At 47.0% G+C, this 21,777-nt stretch overlaps 1 protein-coding gene, 1 non-coding gene and 1 pseudogene across 3 annotated transcripts in view; 2 read left to right on the forward strand and 1 right to left on the reverse strand.

The window, feature by feature from the left end:
* The window catches only part of PDIA5 (protein disulfide isomerase family A member 5), an 83,682-nt gene extending 67,631 nt beyond the window's left edge, over window positions 1-16,051 (forward strand). For both annotated transcript variants that reach the window (XM_039843208.1, XM_039843210.1), the window contains exons 13-17: window positions 430-590; window positions 4,485-4,615; window positions 8,802-8,872; window positions 15,278-15,412; window positions 15,823-16,051. In XM_039843208.1, coding sequence (XP_039699142.1) covers window positions 430-590; window positions 4,485-4,615; window positions 8,802-8,872; window positions 15,278-15,412; window positions 15,823-15,903 — 579 coding nt within the window. In that variant the 3' untranslated portion in view covers window positions 15,904-16,051. The remainder of the gene's footprint in view (window positions 1-429; window positions 591-4,484; window positions 4,616-8,801; window positions 8,873-15,277; window positions 15,413-15,822) is intronic.
* Window positions 12,950-13,068, forward strand: LOC120586839 (5S ribosomal RNA). Its single transcript, XR_005648819.1, has one exon. It is a non-coding gene; the product is annotated as a 5S ribosomal RNA (ribosomal RNA).
* A 2,823-nt stretch (window positions 16,052-18,874) lies between the features above and the next one.
* Window positions 18,875-19,003, reverse strand: LOC120586893 (uncharacterized; annotated as a pseudogene).
* Window positions 19,004-21,777: the final 2,774 nt, after the last annotated feature.

The following is a 21,777-nucleotide window of genomic DNA, read 5'->3' on the forward strand; positions in this document are numbered from 1 at the left end:
CTGGAGGTCTGCAGTTCTTCTATGTCCCTGAGTAGACGTGTCTCAGTCAGACAGTTGGGGTCCCTACCAAGGATGGAGGGGTACAGAGAGACAGTGGGGTCATGTTCCCATGCCCATCCAGGTCATGGCACAGGGGCGAAGCCCCCAGGATTCTCCTTTTTCGCTGGGATTCTGGCTATTGGGAACAGCCACCGTCTACCAGCCTGCTTGGTGGGGCAGATTTAAAAGCCTCATCTCAGTCCATAAATGAGAAATGATGAATGTGCCAGTATTTAGTTATTCCTTGGGACATATAAGCCCAGGGTCCAGCCACTGCCCAGTGAAATCCCAGCAGGTCCAGTGTGGGTTGGGGCTGTCGCCTGGGTTCCTCTGTTCTGCCAGCACTGTGTCTGAGGCTGTCGTGCATGGTTGGCCTCTCCCCCATCCCAGAGCTCTGGTGTCCTTGCAGCTGTCGATGCCACTGTCAACAAGGCCCTGGCAGAAAGATTCCACATCTCTGAGTTTCCTACATTGAAGTATTTTAAGAATGGAGAAAAATATGCAGTGCCTGTGCTCAGAACAAAGAAGAACTTTATTGAATGGATGCGAAAGTAAGTATGATGGTCTTGACAGTGCATCTTGACTCCTGACTGTCAGGCACCAGAGACAGCCTTCAGGAGGTGAAGTAAACCTTAGAGGCTGCTGTCCTTGGCTCGGGGCCATGGGAGCCAAGACACATTTGACCTCTCCAATCCTAAAGCCATTCCTGCCTTGTTAACCACGTGTCCTCACCTAGCAAATCACTGGTAGCTTTTCTGGATAATGCAGTTCCATCTGCTCAGATGAGTTCAAATGAGTGTTTCTTTTCTTTTCTTTTTTTTCTCTTTTTTTTTTTTTTTTTTTTTTTTTTTTTTTAGAGAATCCCCTTTTTCAGTGTCTTGGCCCCAGATTTCATCATCTGCATTTTATTCCGTCCCCTTTCAACGAGTGAAGGAAACACACAGCTCTTCACATCCAGAGCTGTACTCGTTTGGGCCCAGGTTTGCTGGAGGTTTACTGGGCCTCTGTAGTATCCCTAGTGCAGCCTACTATGTTTTGGGGTTGAGGATAAAGATCTCAAAGAGTTCCCTCAAACTGCATATTAGTTTGCTAGGGCTGCCACAACAAATAACATAGACTAGGTAGCTTAACAGCAGAAGTTTATTTTCTCACAATTCTGAAGGCCAGAAGTTTAACATAAGATGTTGACAGGGCTGGTTTCTTCTGAGGTTCCTCTCCTTAGCCATCCTCTCCCTGTGTCCTCGCATGGTCTTTCTGTGTCCTCATCTCTTTTCTTAAAAGGACACCAGTAAGATTGGATTAGGGCTCACCCTAATGACCTCATTTTAACTTAATTCTCTTAAGACTCTATCTCCAAATACAGTCTCATTCTGAGATACTGGGGGTTAGGACTTCAACATAGAAGTTTTCAGGGGGACACAGCTCAGCTCATAACAGCCTGCAAGTCCGGAGAACCTTGAGTAGCCTTGCGATTATTACTGGCCCAAGGACCCCCCTACTCACTCAAGGACTTTGGAACATGCAGTTCTTAGCATTTCCCCCTCCTGTGAGGAGACGAACTGGGCCATCACAGACATGCCATGGGAAATGGAGGAAGCCTTGGGCCTTGCTTGAGAGTCAGAAATTGTTAGGACGCAGCTGAAGAGACTTTCTCCTGTCTGCACTCCTACCCTGACACACATGTGTACGTGTGTGTGAAGACACACATAATGTGAACATTCAAGAACATTTCCTCCTTTCAGCACTGAGGGGAAGATAAAGTAAAAGAAGACACATTTCAGCCTTGACAGAGGTCCCCGGTATGTGGTGTAATGATGTCCACGTGAGAACCAAGAGTTTAGAGTCACAAAGTCACATGAGAACCGTGCAAAATAGCAGCGTCTAAATTGAGTTACTTTGTTAGGACATTGGTCCTCAAACTTGGATGTATGTAAGCATCACCTGGTGTTGCGATGCTTATTTAAAGTGCAGATTCTGCGCCTGCTGTCCCTGAAGCTTTGGTTCATTTCAGGAAGTATGAATGGGACCCTCAGTCATAGCATTTTGGAAAATACTAGCTTATGGAAGGGAAGCAGAATTCCCACTAGGTTCAGGAAAGGCCCCTGGCAAGAGGTGAGTGGGCTGGCAAGGTCCTGGTCTCCGCCCCGCCCACTGTCCTACTCATCATGGGGGTAGATTCTCAGAGTAGCCAGGCCTTTGTCTTAGGGACCAGAGGGGATGATGCAGTTCCTCCAGAACGGACAGGCCCTCACTCCCCTGCCCTACTGGCGCAGAAGCAGGTTGCTCTTCACACCTACCTCCAGCTTCGCTCTGGTGCCAGGGCTGGTTTGTTGGGAGGGATCAAACTGGGCAGGGGTTTCAGGCAAGATCCTTGGTACTTGCAGGTAGAATGCTGAGGGAATCAAGAGCATTGATCGCTGCTAATCCCTACTCCAGAGGCCTGTCCCTTCTGTACGCATCGCCCTGCTGAGCGCCTGAAAAGCACTGAGGGCGAGAACATGGACTTTGTGGTCCAAGAGACCGAGCCCAGATCGGGACCTCCAGCTAGTTATGTGACCTTGCTGAGTCCCAGTTTCCCATCTGCAAAATGGAGACAATACTTTTCCCATAGACTTGTCTAGAGAATTAAACTATTGTGTTTAGCATGGTACTTGGTTTGGAAATACAGAAAGGAGGCTGTTTTTATTTTTGATACCCGCCGTCGTATGGAGCTGTAACTAACTGACAGTATCACCTCATAAATGCGAATACCTTCCCAGCCTTTGCAAAATGCTTTTATATCTGTTGCCCCATTTCATCCTCGGATCCTACTGAGGCCAGAGTTTTCATTTCTATTTCCTTGAAAAGAAGCTTCGTTTCTGAGTGGTTAAGGGCCTTCACCAGGGACAGATAGTTCTTTGAGGAGCTTGGAAGGAATCCTTCAGACACAGCATGAACAGGAGACAGCTCTGAGGCAGAGAGTTGAGTCTTGTCACCCAGGAGGAGGGTGAGCAAAGGGTGTTGGATGAGGCCAGTGGTGTTTCCAGGCTTGCGCACCAGTGGCCATGCTGCAGGTAACTGAGACATGCCTGCCAGCAGGCCAGCCTAGAGGGGCGGGATTCAGAAATGGGGCAGAACAGAAAGGTCAGGTGGTCAGTGTCAACCACAGAGCCAGGGTTTGTGACAGGGCCTGGAGGACGAAGAACAAGGAAGAAGACAGGAAGGCTGGGAGGGGTTAGTCTTGGTCACCAAAGCAGAAGTGCCATTAACCAAAATGAAGAAGTTGGGGAGGTGGGGCACTGATTTCGGAGGTGTGGGGGAGTAGGGAAAGTATTATATTCTTTTGGGGATTGGGATGACAGTGGAACCGCCAGGTAGAAATACATGGAAAACACCTGATAATAGGGGTCAGGACACAAGTCATCCTCAGCCCCAGAGATTATGGAAGCCATTCGGGTGGATGAGATCTTTCGAGAATTTCAGGGGCTCAGAGATAGAGCTGGGGAAGGAGAGGGCTGTCAGGAAGGTGGGGAGGTGGCACTCTGTGGGCGCTCGGCAGAGAGGGCTTGGGAAAGGTGAGAGTGGTCATGGGCTGGCTCAGTGTGGCTGGTCAAAAGCCAGATGGTGCAGTGACAAAGGGGAATGCAGGAGGAGGATGTGTCAGCACCAGGTACAGATGACTCCCCAGAGACACTTCTCAGAGAAGGAAGAGAGAAGTGCTGTTGTAGGGAGAGGGATAAGGGCAACAAAGGCTTTTAAAAGACCCTGGAGATCTATAATTTTGTGAGGCAGACTGGAGGGAACCAGTGGACCGAAAGAGAATGAAAAATTACAAACACTTATTGAACACTTGTCATTTATTAGAGCACATAGGCTCTTAGCGACTATTACTTGGTTGTCTCTGCTCTTTATAAAGGTCCCAGGAAGTAGGTAGCATTGTACTCATTTAACAGAAAAGAAAATGGAAGCTCAGAGGAGTTTAGTAACTTACCTAAGGTGACACAGCTGGTAAGGAATCTGAGTTTGAACTGCAACCCACCTCACTCCTTGGCCAGAACAAAGCCTCAGGAACAGACTATAATGGAGCGCCCTTCAGGGTCCCAGAAGAGACCAGAGGGATGGGGAGGGGAGTTCTACCCCGCCATGGTGAGATGACAGAGGGCCTGCCCTGCCCTGAGACTGGCTCAGGTCTCCACACCTTCACACAATGGCTTCTTAATAGGCTCCTCGGAAGGAATCAGAATATCTTTGCTGATGGCACAGGTGTGTTTATGTTTAAACTGAGGTTTTAAGTTATTAAATTTTAGAAAGGATGCAAAGTGATTTCTTCTCTCGTGCTCCCCTGGGTGGTGGTGGTGGTGGTGGTGGTGGCAGCAGTGGCAGCAGTGGCAGGGAGAGGGTGGAAGCCTTTGCCCTTAGAAGCCTCTCTTGATGGCTGTCTCCCCTCCACCCCTGGCTTCCTGCAGCCCTGAGGCCCCCCCACCCCCAGAGCCCACCTGGGAAGAGCAGCAGACCAGCGTGTTGCATCTGGTGGGGGACAACTTCCGGGAGACACTGAAGAAGAAGAAACACACCTTGGTCATGTTCTATGCCCCTTGTAAGTAGCTGGGGTGTTCGCTGAGGGGTAAGTAAGGTAGAGGGGTGGGCCTGAATGAACCCAGAAGATCCCCGCTGGCACCTGGGCAGCCACAGGTCAACTCTGGCTCATCTCTGCTGTAAACATGGCTTACCACTTTCCAGACTGAGGTCCTTCAAAACCCAGGGCCTCCTGTCAGCTCTCAGATTCTCTTCTTTCTGGGGAGCCTTTCGCACATCTGTCCTAAAGCCCTCTGCTTCTGTTTGTGGTGAGGACCTGCCATATAATTATTCAGTCTCTTTATGTCTCTGGAACCTTCCAGGCTGCCTGCCTCCCACCTGCCCACTTCTTGCCACCCCTCCAGACACTGACTTCACCTTCAGACCTTGGAACTTGACTGTTTGGAATTAGCCTTCCCAAGTGACTTTGAAGCCACTGGTTTTGAGGCTGTGGTAAAGCATAGGCACGTTCGCTGGGACCTGCCGAGATTCTGTGATGCAGTCCGTTTTAATCAAAGCTTACGCTAAGGAAGTGACAGGCCTGCTAGCATTAGTGTTTGTGACCTCGGGTTTTGTGTAGTCCCATCTTGAAGTTAATAGATACTTAAAAGGGAAGGCTCTTGAATTTCCCACTCTTCTGTTTCCCTTCTCTCTCTCCCCCAGGTTATAGCTCAGCTTAATGGTGTGGGGATAATAAAGCTGTGCTCTGCAGAGAAGCCAAGCAACTCAGTCTAGTCATAAACCTGCTAGGTTGCAGCCAACCCTCTTGTTGGCTCCCCTCCTGCCCCCACTTTTCAAGTGTCAATAATCCGTAATGACTCTCCTCAGCTCTCACTGTCTGAAGGGTTCACCTCCTGGCCCTGGCATCCCCCAGCCTCAGACTCCCACCCTCAGGCGACAGATACATCCCTCTGTTTGCCTTTTCTTCTCCGAGTAGAACTTAATGCTCTCTCAGTTCCTTATAGAGCTTCCCACCGTCCCCATCTGTCCTTAGAGTCTACCTAGAAGACGGGCTTTTAAGAAGGTAACATCTTCCTTCTGGGCAGAGTGGGGGGTGCAGGACTGAGAGACCCATGAAGGTGCGATGCGTGACTTGCCCAAGGCCTCGCAGCAAGTTGGTGACAGCCCTGCCTGCAGCCTGGGCTTTGCTCTCTCCCTTTTTGTCACAAATGCAATTCAGAGAGTGAGAGCTTTCTCAGCAGCACTTGAGAACCTGGCCATAAAAGTGGGAGTTCTTGACCATCCACTGGGTGGACTTTAGGAAGCCTGGACTGAATACCTTCCCCTGGAAATACCCCTCTCTTTCCCCCAGACCCTGGGGTGGGGACCCCTACCCTGCTGGGGTACTAATGACCTCCCTCACATACCAGGGGTGGTGTCCTGGGCCCAGGACAACCGGCAAGGAGGCCAGTTCCTACCAGGCCTCCTGGGCCTTACTGTCTACTCTGGCAAGAAATAACTTCAGACGTGGTCCATTCGGGGTACATCACTGAGAGACCCCACTTCTGGCCAAGGGCTTGGCTCCTAGAGTCTCCTGTCTCCCTTACTGCGCTTTCCTGTCCTTGAACCCTGCTCCAGACTCTTAAGATACATTAATCAGTGGATTAAAGGAGGGCGGAGGGTGGGGAAATATCTAAAGACAAATCTTTTTTAAAAATTTAATAATAAAAATAATATAAACTTATTTATAATATATAATGTAGGATAGTATATAATATAGTATATACTTATTTATGTGTAAAGACTAAATACTAAAGTAAGGTTAAACACCTGATAAAGGTAGGTATAAAGTGAAAAGCAAAAGCTGACTTCCAGATCCCTTCCACCATCTCTTACCCACTCATCGCTCCTACCCCACATCCCAGCTCCTCCCACCCCCTCCCTCCACCCCCTTCCCCAGCCTCTTCTCTTGTTTCAAGCCCTCCTTTGCTCTTAATGGTCTGGCTGTGGTGACTGCCTTTCTTAGGCCAGCTTGGCTGAGTCTCTAGAATTGAAAATTTCTTTCCTGTCTTCAGTCTTTGTTTTTCTCTCTCCACTCCGGGAAGCTTATTTGGTTTCCTGCTGCACAGAGAGGATGCCTTTTTTTAATTTAAAAAATTATGCCTCTTCTGGCCCACCTGACACACCTCTTAGCAACATCTTCATGCCCTTTCTAAAACAGCCTCCCCTCCAGTTATTCATCTGCTGTGCTCTTTCTTTTGGATAATAAGAAAATTAGATGCAACAGAAGGCCATTAATCTGAGACCTAGATACTTTAAATTGATGGTAACAGGAATTTGCACTAGGCTAATAGTTACCTTTATACTTGCAGTAAGCAAAGAGATTAGAAAGGAAAAATTAGTCGTGATACCAGATTTGGGGGAAGAAGGTAACCTGATGCTGGTAGTGGGTATCCATGCTACCCAGGAAGGACCTCTAGGTGCCATAGGGCATGCGTTGACAAGCCTTGTCAACCAGCACATGCAACTGTTCTCTTTAAACGTTTTGAAAACTATATTCCTTCAGAGTATGAAATTTTCATGAATTTGAGCTCTTCTTCCCTCTGTTAAGTCACATTAGAAGTTTTCTTGTAATTGCCATTGAAGTAATTAAAAAAACATCAATTCGTATCTGCCATGGGTTAGGCTGTGCTAGGCACTTTGTCTCATTTAATTCTACTATAGCCCATAACCAACCTAGCTCTCTTTTCTACTCCTGGGTCAGATGTTGGAAAATCCCTTTGAGCCCCCTCCGCATCACTGTCCACACTGTCCATTCTGCCAGCCAGGCCACGTGGGTGGTCCTGCCCATCTCAGGAACCTGCTCAAGTGCTAACTTCAGATTAAAGTTGTAGCCTAGTCTTAATTTGGTTTCACAAAACTCTTTGAAATGCCAATCATTATTATCTTACTTTAAAAAGAGAAAGTGGATGAGCAAAGCCATTCCTGTTCCCCGCCTTGGCTCTCTGAAGGCCGAGGGAGCTCAGGAGGCCTGGTCCAGCTGTTTGTCAGGAAGTTGGCCAAAGCCAGGTCTCCTCACAGGGCATTTGGGCTCTCCCACCTGTGTTTTGATCAGAATTAATTACCACAGTCAAGGAAATCCTCTCCTCAAAGCAGGTCTGTTCTCTTGGGAGTTGTGTTCAGTGTCTGGGAAATGGTGTGGAGAGGAGGTGGGCTTGTTTTTCGTCTGCTAATGCTGAGGGAATGGCCAAGAAAGCGCATCTGGGCCAAAGCAGCCCTTGGCTTCCCAGGCCCTCTTCTCAGTGGGTGCTGCCCCGGGTTTGCTGGGACAGGTGGAAAAAGTGGCCCCGTACAGGTGCCAGTCTATGCTTGAGACACTGTCATCAGAGCTGCGGGAGCTCAGGGTGGCACATGGAACAAGAGAGACTGGATAGCGTACATACCACTGTCACACCTAGGGCCTCCGGAGTCATGGCTCCTTATCCACTCTGATGAGCCCCTTCCCTGGATCGGGAACTCAGGCCCTGAGAAGCGTCGGGGTCTCCCGGCAGCTTATCTTCCTCTTAGCCTGACTTTGGCTTTCCATTCCTGGATCCGAGGTTCAGGTTGATGGTAGAGCAAAAGGTAGAAAGACAGCATGAGAGCCAGGGGCCTGGTTTAGTTGCCCCGTCTGGGGGTTGTCGAGAGTGTGAAAGCGAGCAGCAAAGTGTGAGCAGCAAGGGGCTCGGGCAGGGCAGTCACTCCTGGCCCCCTGCTTTTCCCAGTACCGCTTTCTCAGTCACAAAATGGAGAGATTTGCCATTGTCACTGGGGCAAGAGAAGAGGCTTTGTAACAGGCTCAGAGTATCCTGAGCACACATCCGCCTTTGCTAAGCCCAAAGCTCCCTCTATACCTAGATCAGATTTTTCCAGCTCTGAGGGCAGCTCTCTGTAGAAGGAGACTGTCCCCCCCACCCCCAGCCTCTCAGTCTGGGTATAGGACGGGAGAATGTGGGATGGGACGTCCCAGACAGGAGTGGGCCCGCTGTTTGCACAGGGACTCCTACGAAACCCTCATGCTGATAGCAGATACACAGGATGGTGGTTTGAGGGGCAGGGTTGAGGCATGGACCCTGACAGTGGAGTGTGGGGGGCGGGGGCTGGCAGTCAGATGAATTTGCACAGTCCGTCGGGTAGAGAGAAACTCCCGGAAAATCCTCTGTGGAGGTTCCAGGGGGGCTCCCGGCTCTGCAGCCTCCCCGTCATGTGTAACTTCTCCTCCTGTGCAGGGTGCCCACACTGTAAGAAGGTTATTCCACACTTTACTGCTACTGCTGACATCTTCAAAGATGACCGCAAGGTAAGGATACCCCTCTTTATCTCTTGTCCCACCTCCAACTTTGCCCTGTCACCAATTCCTATACCTTCCTCCTTTTTGTTCAGCCCCCTTTCCAAATAGGATCTGCCGAGACTAGGGAATTCCTGGGGACCAGGACATTCTTTTTTCATAAGGCAGGATAGAATAGGCTGAATTTATGCTTCAAAATCAACCTAAAGGGATACATTGAGGAGGGAGGACTGTAACGGCTCAGTGTGGGTGGTAAAGAGGTCATCTATTTATTTTTTTTAGAGCTTGAACCTTTTTACAGTAGAATTCATAGTCATGCATTACTTACATAATTAAAAATACAAATAAAATCCAACAAAAGTCGACCATAGGCAGTCAAGGTAGAGGAAAGCCGGCTATGTCTGTGGAGCCTCGGCCCACGGAAGTGAAGGGCTCCTGCAGCAGCCAACTGATGAAGCATAAAATTAACAAGCTAGAGCTGCAGATTGGATTAGAGTGTGGGGAAACAGGCGCCTCCAGGCACATCCCCCAGGCAGCTCCAGCAGCCAGCCGGCTTTGCCACCATCCTGTGAGGGCAGCATGTGGCTCCAGGGCTCAAGTCACAGGGAGGAAACCCCAGAACTCAGGCTGGTGCCGCTTGGCTGCTGCTAATCTGTGTGACCTGGGAGAAGTCATATCAACCCTTCAGGCCGTGAGTTCCCATCTCTGTAAAGTTGGGGTGCTAGTCTAGATGAACATGAAGACCATTCCCAGCCTGGGACAGTGTCGTAGGAATCTGTCCCCTGACAGGCCCCAAAACATACTCACATACACTCAACCCAAAGACATATGCACCTCTGCCATGGTGCCTTATTTCCCTGGGTGGAGTCCTCGGGCACAGTCGGGGCAGGCTGGACGCAGATGTGGGATCACCATGCGTTGGCCCTGCGGGAGTGGCAGCGATGGGGTGGGGAGAGCTGTGCAGGACAGCAAGTCAGAGAAAGCCAGGCTGGGGCACAGGCACATGTGTGGAGTGGGGGGCACACTGGGGATTCAGACCCCAGGACCCTACCCTATACTCAGCGAGTCCCATCATCACCCACTCGCGCTGGCTGTGCCTTGGAGGCCCCCCTCACCCCTCCAGGAAGGAGTATAAGGACCAGAACCATTTTTATCCTCTGCCTGCCACTTGGCCTGCATTGAAAGGGGCATAGCAAGAAGGGGCTTCCCATCTGCTGTCTCCCTCACCATCCAACCTGCTTCTGCGACTAGGGCCTGTTCATGTGACAGGGTGGCTGCTCCTGCCCCGGGACTTCTGGTCCAGCATAGCCCACTCCTCCAGTCCCTGCCGGGCTCCCTCACGTCTGGCCGTTGGGAGATGTGGGGCAAGCCTTTACTCCCTGCAGCCAGGACTGGACTGGCAGTCCCTCCGAGTAGACTGCCATCACCCCTCGGTGCTCTGGACAGATGGGAGAGTGGCAGAAGTGTATCATCTCCCTGCCCCCACCCCCCAGCTGCTCAGGTCTCCATGGCTCAAGGGTCTGTAAAGGGATGACACTAGTCTCAATGGAGCCAGGCTATCTGTGCCCACAGTAAGCGCTGAGGGGCAGCTCTCCTCTGCCCCTCTGCTGACACACAAGGGCCCCATTTTCATGCTGACGCCTTCTTTTTTCTGAGACACTGATACGTCTTTGCTTAATTGTCTACACTTGGGCCAGTAATATTGCTGGCCTTTTCCTGGGGTCATTCTCTCAGTCTCTCGTTCCAGCTTCCTTTATTCCAAGCCAGGGATCACCCTTACTTCTTTTCAAGAACACACGTCACTTCTCTGTCCCAGGCAGCTGGCAGGCCTGGGGTTCCTGGAGGTGACTCTTAGTAACCGCAAGAAAGCATTCTGTCTCTCCAGCTGGGGGACTAAACTTACTGATGCCACATTGCAGGGTACCATCCTAGAACTATCAAATCAGACTCTGGAGGATGGTTCCAGGAATTGTGATTTCTAAGAGCTGGCTCTTGTGCTTGCCGCAGGCTGGTATTTAGGGACCACCAGCCTATCCAGCTCTCTCATTTCACTCATGAGGGAACGAGGCCCAGAGATGATCCCAGTGGGTCATTGCATCCAGACTGGGTCTCCTGACACCCCATGCTGCCACCTCTTAGCCGGAGGTTCCTTCCCCAATCAATATGCAGTTGGTTGCTCACTTCCATTTTCATAGCCAAAGTCAATATTAGCTCCTGCAGAGATTTATTTTACTGAATCAATAAAGCCACATGAGGCAGCTCATAATTTAGCTGGGGCGCCTCGGCGCCTCTGCCCCTCCCAGGAGCTTACTGGGGGACTTTTGCAGTTGACATTCTGGGTAGAGAAAGGGCTGCACACTTAGTGTTGGAATGGATGGCATTATGGAAGGGGCCACAGAGGACAAGGATTCAAGGTTGGTGGACGCAGGCAGGTTGGAGCTCGCTTCACTGCACATTAGAGTGTCCACAGCCTAGAGGTGGGGCAGGGCCTGCAGTGCAGCTCTTGGCCTGGTGTGAAGGTCATCCCAGGAGGAGGCCCTGAGGCAACAGGAGCCCCTCCACTGTGATTGGCCCAGAGGCTTCTGTAACTCTGGTCTTGGTGTTTACAAAGCTGTCTGCCCATCAGGAGGGAAAGCTCCCTGAGGGCAGGCTCCTTATGTATCCTTGAATTCTCCCAAAGTTTTGACTCCTGGGACCTCTGTAAATGTTGACTGAATGAAGAAACAATACATATTTAGTATTTCCTGAGAGTTCCTCTCTCATTAATACTTTCAAAGCATTATGTCATGTTATCCTCACAGTAAGTAGCCTAATCAACATGTGTTGTTATTCTCCCCTTCAATTTCCCTGAGGAGATTGAATCTCAGAGAGATTAAATGACCAGCCCAAAGTTGCCCAGCTGGAAAGGGGAAACATCAGAATTGAATAAATAGGCATTGTCAGCATTGTCCCAGAATCTGATGAGGGCCTGGGACTCGCATGCAAGGGGTTTATTTGGGAGGTGGTCTCAGAAGCTGCTGAAGGAGGGGATGGAGGAAGGAAAACCAGACAGAGAAGGAGCCAGAGCAGCGGTGTTAATGAGCAGCTTACCACGAGGGTAACTAGGATGTCCCTGGAGACCTCGCCAGGGACAGAGTTGTCCACTCAAAGGTCAGGGAAGCCAAGGGACACTCGAGCCCTGTCCATCACTGGCCTTACCTCTAGCTTACTGCAGCCAAGAGTTGCAGATGCCAAAGTCAAGTGCTAGGCTACGGGGACATGGCAGGGCACCAACAGCCAACTACCATGGAACAGATCTAGAAATTAGAGGTGTGCATTAGGTGCTGCAGGTGAGTCAGTACAAATCTTGAGTGGGCATGGGAGGGGCAGGTATTTAAACAGGTAAAATTGGGAAAGATGAGGAGGTTTATTTGCTACCTTCTTTCCAAAGAGTTCAAGCCACTTCCTTTAGAGAGGGCTGCACTTGTCTCTTCTCATGGAAACGGAATGTGGAGGAGCCTTCACAGCTAGAAGTAGCCCTTTGTGTTTGCAGCTGGCATAGTTTAGGTGATTCAGAAGCACACATTTTTAATTGAGTAGATTTTTTTAATCACACACTACATTTCCCACAGCTCCAGGGCATGTATATAAATTAAATTCATAATTTAAAGCGGATGCAGAGAGCAGCATCCTGAGCTACACTCATCATTCACTTTTACAGAATAGCAGAGAAGCACTGACCCCTGGACTAGGGCTGAAGCAGATGGCTGCCCGGTATGCGCGGTCTCCCCTGAGCTGGGCCCCTCCTAGCCTGCCCTGAGAAATGGAACCCACAGGGCAGCCAGAGGAGCATGTGCCTCACACTTCTAGATAATTCAGAGAGCACTTTAGAGGGTGAGCTGGGGTTCTCAGAAGCCTGCAAGGGCCAGCCTGCTGGCCTGGCGGATCAAACTCCATATGGACACCAGCAGAGGGCAAGTTGAGCCTGCCTGAAGGAGACAGCTGCCTCTCTGCTCCAGCCAGGTGTTGCCTGTGGGAATTCAGAGCAAATATCATCAAATCTGGCTTTGAAAGATAAACTGGCAAGCCAAACTTTTATATAAAAATCTAGTTTACGGCCATGCCACCCTGAACAAGCCCAATCCTGTCTGATCTTGGAAGTTAAGCAGGGTCGGGCCTGGTTAGTACTTGGATGGGAGACCACCTAGGAAGACCTGGTGCTGTAGGCATAAAAAAAAAATTTTTAAAAAATCTTCTGGCTTTTTCTAGTTTGCAGCTAATTCAGATTTTTTTTTTTTTTTTAAATTCTACATGGGCCCAATAGAACAGGATTGAGAACCAAGTATGGATTGCGCATAGCGGGTTTGCAAACTCTGCTCCAGGAAGTCTTACTATAGAGAATGTCATGTAGCTGAAAAGGTAGGAGGGCTGTGTGAAGGCAGGTGAGAGCGGGCAGGTGTGGTGCACTGGCAACTAGAGTGCAGGCCACACCTCACTCTTCACTCTGACCACATCCTGCTGCTCACCTGGGCACAAGGTAAGTGACCAGTAAACGTGACTGCCGGTGGCCTTCTGGGCTCTCCTATCTGGAAACAGGGCCTCGGTTCAAATGCGGAAAGCCAGCAGTCACAGACTGTGAACTGTGGTTATTCAACAATTCAAGCTGTGGTAACAGTCCAGTCCGAATTCCTTAATGGGTTTTGGCCCTCAGAGAAACCACTGTCCTTCCTCTCTCAGGTCCAGGCATGGGCTGGCTCTTCTGTCTGGGCGTTCTTCACATGGCTGGCTGCCTCCTCATCACTCCTGTCTCAGATCAAATGTTACCTCCTAGGAAAGGCCTCCTGGTGAAGGCAGCCCCTCTGGCTATTGTCTTATTGAATCAGGCTTCTTTAATTTCTTCACAGCATTTGTTGGGCTCTAAAATGTTCACACTTGTTACGCGTCTTCCTGCAGTAAGAATGGCATTGGCTCAATGACTGAACTTTGTCAAGGTCACCCTGTACCCCTAGCATCTAGCACACACGACAGGCCTGGGATAAAGGCTGCCTCTCACAATCGGCCCTCCCCACCTCCGTGACGCTTTTGTACCGCGCGTCGCCGTTACTCGATCCTCTCCCCTCTTTCCTTGCCTTGTGAGCATGAACAGGGAAAAAGGTTGCTGTCTGTTTTATACACTCTTACTTTGAAATAACAATAAATAGTAAGGAAAAACTGCCCAGCATGTGGAATTTGTAAGATGATCAAGAAGAGACCAACAGCCAATTTGGGAACCTCTTTCTGACCCAAAACTGCTTTGGTCATTGCTGAACCTTTCCAGTTTCTGGAATGGGTGCCCTGGTTGGCACTTTCTTTGCTTCCTCCTTTAGGCCTTGGCTCAGATGGCAAACCACGCAGAGTGCCTTTGCTCCATTCCCCCGGGCTCTCTTGGCACTGGGGACCATCTCCATAATTCCTCCTATCATGCCTTGGAATTGTCTCTTTAACTGACTCCCTGACCAGATGCTGAACTCTTCGCAGGGACAGAGTTTGTGTTTGAGGCCAGTAGGAGCAATTGTAACAGCAGCTTACACTTACTGACCACTAACTGTGTGCCAGGCCCAGTGCTGATTCACCTGATTGTAATTCTCTTAGTCTGCATAATGTCCTGATAACCTCGGTATTATTATTATCCCCATTTTACAGATGAAGAAACTGAGGCACCGAGAGGCTAGATAATTTAAGTCTTAATATGTAGCCAAGCCAAGATTTGCACTTGAGAAACTTCAAAGCTCTTGTTCTTAACCTTGTAACTACACTGCCTCACAAACATATTCAGGGATGAGTTCCACAGTGCCTCCCGGAAAGCATCACAAAATCTGTGGTGTTTCCAACTGCTTTCGAGTCATAATTTCCTTTACAGTCATTACGCAGTCATCCCTCAGTATCCTTGTGGCTATTGGTTCCAGGACCACCTATAGATACCAAGATCTAAAGATGCTCAAGTCCCTTATATAAAATGGCGTAGTGTTTGCGTATCACCTGTATTGGCACATAGGCTACATACTTCATTTGTGTGAATTCAATGTAGTGCTTGGCGTGTGGCAAATTCAAGTTTTGCGTTTTGGAACTCTCTGGGATTTTTTTTCTAATATTTTTGATTCTCGGTTGATTCCGTGGATGCAAAACCTACAGATACAGAGGGCTGACTGTACTCGTGATTTTAAAGGGCAGTCTGAGCGCACTCCAAGATGAGTCCCCAAACCTTACCCATCTGCCTTGGAAATCGTCAGTCTCAAGGGAGCTCCAGGCTGGGGATGCTTTGTTTCAGCTCCTCCTGCTATGGGGGAGAAGAATCACAGAAAGCACATGGCTTGGGCCAGAGTACTGTGTGCAGAGGGTCCAGGCCTCAGCTCTCAGACTGGAGACCCCTGTGCTGACACTCCCACTCTTCACCCGTAGATCGCCTGTGCTGCTGTGGACTGCGTCAAAGATAATAACCAGGACCTGTGTCAGCAGGAGGCCATCAAGGGCTACCCCACTTTCCACTACTACCACTATGGGAAGTTTGTAGAAAAATATGACAGCGATCGGACGGTGAGTTGGGAGAGAAATCTGCCCTGAGCTTTCTGCTGAGGGCCAAGGAAATAGCCACTGAGTGGGCAGTAAAGGGAGACTTCTAGAAGCCACAGAACTCAGCTGGCCCATCAGAGCTGAGAAGGAAAGAATCTGGGTCTGGCTGGAAGAGATTCTCAAGGGGGTTGTCACAGAAGTCCTGTCCCGAAGCTAGGGTTGCATCCTGGGTGCGGAAGAGTTTCCTCACCCGCTTCTCAGGGCTTCTCTGTAGGCAAGCAGACGCTTCTTGCGTCACCAGCTGCCCCCACCAGCTCTGCCTGCCTCTCTGTCCAGACAAGTGGAGGGTCAAGGAAAGGGAGTGAGGGAGAGAATGCACATCTGTATCAGGGGTTAAAGTTCTTTTTTTCTCTTTCTCTTCCCCTTCCCTACAGGAATTGGGATTTACCAATTTTATTCGAACCCTCCGGGAGGGAGACTACGAGAGACTAGGGAAGAAGAAGGAAGAGTTGTAATTTCTGCCTCAGAGAAAGCTTTTCCATTACACTGTGAATGATACCTGTTTGGTTGTTCTTTCTGAATTTCAAGTGTCTGGAGACAAAGTTTTTTATAGCCGCTTATGGCCATTTTGTACAATTTTGAAATAAAATTAAACCAATTGTTTGGTGGTGTGGGTTATGTTCATGGAACCTCTGCTAACAAAGATGGATACTCGTTTTCTCCCTCATTGCATGACCTCTTCTGACAGGCAGAGAGCCACACTCCAGGGTCGTCCAACGAAAGACACTCATGAGGGCAGGTGGGTGGCAAGGGGTGCTGGCCCCTATCAATCACTGGAGGCAGAACAGGGAAATCAGACCACAAAATATCATGTGATAAAATGACTAGTGGTGAGAGGAAATGCATTAAGATGATCAGGGAAAATGGGATACAGAAGCAAATGGTAACCAGGCATTCGCTTTTTCTAGATCTTTGTGGTTTCAGTCTTGGTGTGTTTTCCTGGAACTCATTTACATATTTCTCCAATTATTTCTATAGTCTTCTCTCCAGGCACCTCCCTACTTTCTCTTTAAAGAAAAGTCTCCACTTCTGGGATGAGTGCCCAATGAAGCCCAGACTCCAAGGGGCATCTAGAATGGAGTGGAGGAGAGGACTTTGGCTGCTTGCTCTGTGCACTGACTGGAAGGGGCAGCATGGGAGATGTGGTGTGTTTTCAGTGTGCAGATATTGGGTCTGTTAACCAACTCTCCCCGTACCACAATAACCTTCACATCACGTTCTCCATGGTCGTGCCACCCCAGGTCCCCACTCTGCTCCGATGCCTCACTCTGCCTCCTGCCTCTGTTACGTCTTTTTTTCTGACCATCTTTCCCACTAGTCCCGCTTTCTGCATCTCTGCACGACTAACACCCAGCCCTGTGCCCAGCACTGTCGCCAGAGCCAGAGTACACCGTGCTGTATCCACTCAAGTATTTCTGCACAGGAAGTAGGACAGCCTCGTCCAGGCTGCCTTGACCTTAGTTGTAAGCAGTTATCCTAGTACTTGGCAGCACACTTTGGTGGACTTGTTGGGGAGCTGGCTAGCAGGAATGTTCAGCCCTTTTTCCTGAACCAGCCCTTTTCTTTATAGCCTCTGTCCTTCCTGCTGATGGGTTTGTGGAGAGGAGGATCAGAGGCACAGACCTCCTCATGGTGTGTTGATCAGATGCCACTGCACATGGCCCTGTAAAGTGCAATTGAAAGTTTTGAGAGCTCTTGTTTTGTGCAGTGTCCCAATATCTCAATCTACCCCTTTGTCAGTTCAGCCTGACAACCCCTAAGCACCCACTTCCTTAGCAGTCTTTCCCACCCCCCAATAAAATTACACGTGGAAAAAAGCATGCCCTAAATAAATAACTCAGAAACCCAGTTTAGCAGGGAGGGCCTGAGTTTAACTCTAGGCAGCCATGCTTCTTGCATGGCCAGGACCTAGACTTCCCATGTCCCTGAAGAGTACAGTGTAGAAGTTGGCTGAGAGTCTGGCTAATGAGCTTACTGGAAGCGTCACCGCAGTAAGGTCACAGGCTAACCTCAGAGGTCCATAGCAACAGAGGGAATGAGGTGGTGGTACCCAGCCAGAACTAGAGAAGGAAAGAATGTGCCTGACCCCCAGGCTTCGGCGGCAGACAGTGACAGAATGCCCCTCAGCAGCCACCATTCCAGGTGCAGTATTGACCAGCAGGGGGAGCGAGGATCTGCAGGACGTGGTGTGGATCTAGGTCCCTTCTCTCTGGCTATCACTAGGACAAAGTGAACCTTTGTCCATACCTCGTGTGAAAAGGAGGAGGGGCGCTGTGAAAGACTGCGTATTTACCTAGAGAGTCAAACTAGAATTACCTAAAGAAAACTTTCAGCTTATTGGGTCACACTAAGCGCACCACTTCTACTAAATCAATAGGAAAACACATTTTTCTCTGCATAAATAGGCACAGGGTAAATATACAGCTCTTACATGCCTGATAAAACCTGGTGTCTAGTCTTGAATACAAGAGTCCAGGCGAGACCTGGCCAGGATAGGGTGAAAAGGAATAAATCCTTCATAAATCCTTCATTCCAGATCTTACAAGATATATCTCAGTTAATCTAACCCAAGACTTCAGGCTCACTGTCAACAAAAACTTTTTCACACTACTCATGGAAAAGACCTAACCTTTGATAGTTAATTTTCATTGAATTTTTTCTTAACTAATGTTCAATATAATACATGTGTTATAAGAAACTTTAAAGAATGCGGAAAAGCATGCAGAAGAATACTTAAACCACTCATAATAATCCTGATAGTCATCAATTACTATTGAATACTTTGGCATATAGTCCATTTTTTTTATCACACACAAATGAAATTGTTCAGTATTTTATAACTTTAAAAAATTTACAAAATGTTTGAACACTTTGCTGTATAATTAGATATTTTTCCTCGACATAATTTTTAAAGACTATATAGCAGAGTTTCCCAACACTATTGGCACTACTGACATTTCTGGGACAGATAATTCTTTGTTGAGAGGGAGTGACTTTCCTATATATTGTAGGATTTTTAGCAGTATGATTGGCCTCTACCACCTAAATATCCGTAGCAGCTCTCTGCCCCACAGGTTGTGACAAACAAAAAAATGTCTCCAGGCTTTGCTAAATGTCCCTTGGGAGGCAAAACTTCCCCCAGCTGAAAGCCATTGCTATATAGTATTTCATCCTATATAAATACCATCATTTACTTATAAATCTGTATTATTAGATGTATAGTCACAACATTATTGATAATTATTCACAACATTAATAATACTGGGATGGACAGCTCTGGTTGGGTTATTTGATGCAATTTACAAATTTCAGAAAGGTCAAAGAATATGCTTATTTTTAAGGCTTGTGAGATATATTGTCAATTTTTGTTCAGCAGTGTGCCTATTTATACTCTTATTGAGAACGAATGAAATTACCCGTTTTCCCAAACTGCTGCTAGCTCTGAAAATTAAAATTTTCAAAGACTTTTGCAAAAATTTTCATATAATTTTCAATTAGCAATAATTGCGTCTTGGATAAACCTCATTGGCTATGATACTGCCATTGCGCAAACTTTCATATAATTTTAAGACAATTATTCTAGTTACATTTTTTCTTGAAAAATCATCTTTGTTTTAGCCTGCCAGGATATTTTAGATTCTGTTTCTGTCTCTGACAACTTTTCTGTCTTTAGCTTCATGTCACTTGCAAATTCGATAAGAATTAAAACTTTGTAAAAGATAGAGTATAGCCTATATCTTGTAGCAGGCCAATGGAAATTGCTTGTCATCCATTTTTGTCAGTCAGCATCCCTGCAACTGGGTCATTCAGCAAGTTCCTAACCCACTCAATTGTCCCAGCACCTGACATATTTTCTAACCTTTCCTAAAAGATACAATGAAAGAATGTTGTCAGATATTTCCTTGAGGTGTAGATATACTGGATCTACCACATACATTGGATGAATTATTCTAATAATCCTGTGAAAGAGTAAGAATCCTTTACTTATGCACAGCCCTTTACAGTTTGGAAGCGTTTCATAGCCCCATTTCATACAGTGCTCACACAACCCCCTGATGTTGTGATGAGGAATCTGAGGTTTTGGGAAGTTAGGTAACTTGTCCAAGGTCACAGAGGTGGTTAAGTGGTAGAACTCAGAGACAACACAGGGTTCCTTCCTCCTCTCCCATGACTAACAAGACTTAGTTGGTAATGCTTTCTTCTAGTGATTGTTGCTTCCTTTCCCAGCCCTCACTAGTTATATTATTGTACTAAACAGCACAATACCTGCTTAATAAGTCTTCCCTTTCCTGGACTATGATTTAATAAGTTCTCACATTCATTTGAGACCCTAGAGAGAGATTTTTCTGTGCTGAAAAAAAATCAAATTATTTAGAGTGAGTTTGAAGGTCTCCTTCAAACTCTTAACCAATATTGACTTTTTTTGTCTTATTATATACCTTCTCTATAAAAAAATCAACAAATACCTAAACAAGATCTAATTATAATTTTATATCATATTTAGTATATTAATATATACTTAGTTATTAATTGTGTATATAGATATACTATATATTATATATAATACTATCAGTGTATTATATATAATACTATATATATTATATATATATTAGAGAGAGAGAAACTGTCTTATATTTTGTCCTCTAGTTTCACACCCCACAAATAACTACTGTGAAGTTTAGTGTGTATCCTACCAAGCACTTTGTTTTGTTTTTTTTGTTCGTAAACAAATGTGTAACATGCTTTTTATGTGTGCATATGTGTGTGCGTGTGTATATCTAGATACAGATTCAGAAAACTGTTTTCCACTCCAAGATCACATGTAAATTTATTTGTGTTTTTTCTGGTATTTTAAAATACATCTTAAATTTATTTAGATATAAGAAATAACAAAAGAATCCAGCTTTTTGTTTTTCAAAATGGTTAGCCACTTGCCCCAACACTATTCGTCTTTTCCCCCACTGGAATGTCACTTTTACCATATAGTAAATTTTAAAATGTGTTTGGATGTCATACTTTCTATCATGTTCCACTAGTTTATCTATTTTCATTTTAATTTACTTTTTAGTCCCATTTTGATTACTTTTTCGAAAATTGTTAGAATTTTCCTGACTCTTTGTTTTTGCCTATTTCTTCGGCTAAACTTTTTGTCTTAGATTTCAGGTTCTTCCAACCAAAGATCATCCTATCCTTTTCAGTAGAGTGATCATTCCCTTTGACAAAGAGAATGAATAATAGTTGCAGAGTGTTCACTTTCTTTTCCCCTCCATCAACATTTTGTAGTTGGCCCCAAGCAGTGAATTCAGGTCTTCTTCCTTGAATCTCTTACTCTGGCCTTAATTAAAGCAGCCCTTCTTGTTGTCTATAGTTTTTGTTACAATGCTCGGTCACCTGGGCTTTCCAGGCACTCTCCTGCAAGGTCTTTAATACGTGCCCTCCTCGTTTCTGTGTTTTAGGATCTGAGCTCCCCTCTCATGCAACCCCTCTCATAAAGGAATTAGATTCCTTTATGTATCTCCTCCTTTTCTTTTCACTGAAATCACTTCCAATTACAAAGTATAACAACACATTTTCAAGAACTTCCTCTTCTTGTTGGGCCACATCTCCTACTCTGAGTATTTTAGCTTAAAGGGAGGACATGTCTTTCTATGACAGTCACCTTCACAGCCTGAGCTGAGAGTTATGCCCCCACAGACTCCAGCTGCCCTCCTACCTCAAGCCCTAATTCCCTTACGATGAGTAAAGGAAGGAAGGCTGCCACCAGCATCTTGTCATTCAGAACTGGTAACCCCAAAGGCTGAATTCCCTGTAATCATCAGGATTTTCTGCTATTCACTGTCTGGAAAAAGGATGGATCAACATTCTTGCCCATCTTTTCCCAAGTGCAACCGTTCTTAATCCTGGTTGCATGATTAAACACCTAGGGAGCCTTAAAAACTACCAGAGCCAGGGCCCCACCCCATAACAACTGAACCAGAATCTCTGGGAATGGGGCCCTGGCACTGGTAAGTTTCAAAAGATCTCCAGGTTGTTCTAATGCGCAGCCGGAGTTAGAACCAGTGAGCTGGATGCTTCAGGCTTCACTGGTGTGCAGTGCTGAGCTTACTTATGTATATGGAAGCTAGAAAAACTTGAAAAAATCAAGGAAAATAGTTTTTCCAACATTATTCTTCAAAACGTTCATAATTTTTTATTAGGATTAAGTAATTAAGTTACTTGTGATCTCTTGCTACTTTTAACTCTTCTGAAAATTGTTTCTAAAAAACATTCGAAAGGAAGCTATATATGTATATCTGCCCACATTATCATTTCAATACAGGACCCATGCA

This window comes from Pteropus medius, unplaced genomic scaffold (genome assembly GCF_902729225.1).
Source record: "Pteropus medius unplaced genomic scaffold, Ma_sr-lr_union100, whole genome shotgun sequence".
NCBI classification, from domain to species: Eukaryota; Metazoa; Chordata; class Mammalia; order Chiroptera; family Pteropodidae; genus Pteropus; species Pteropus medius.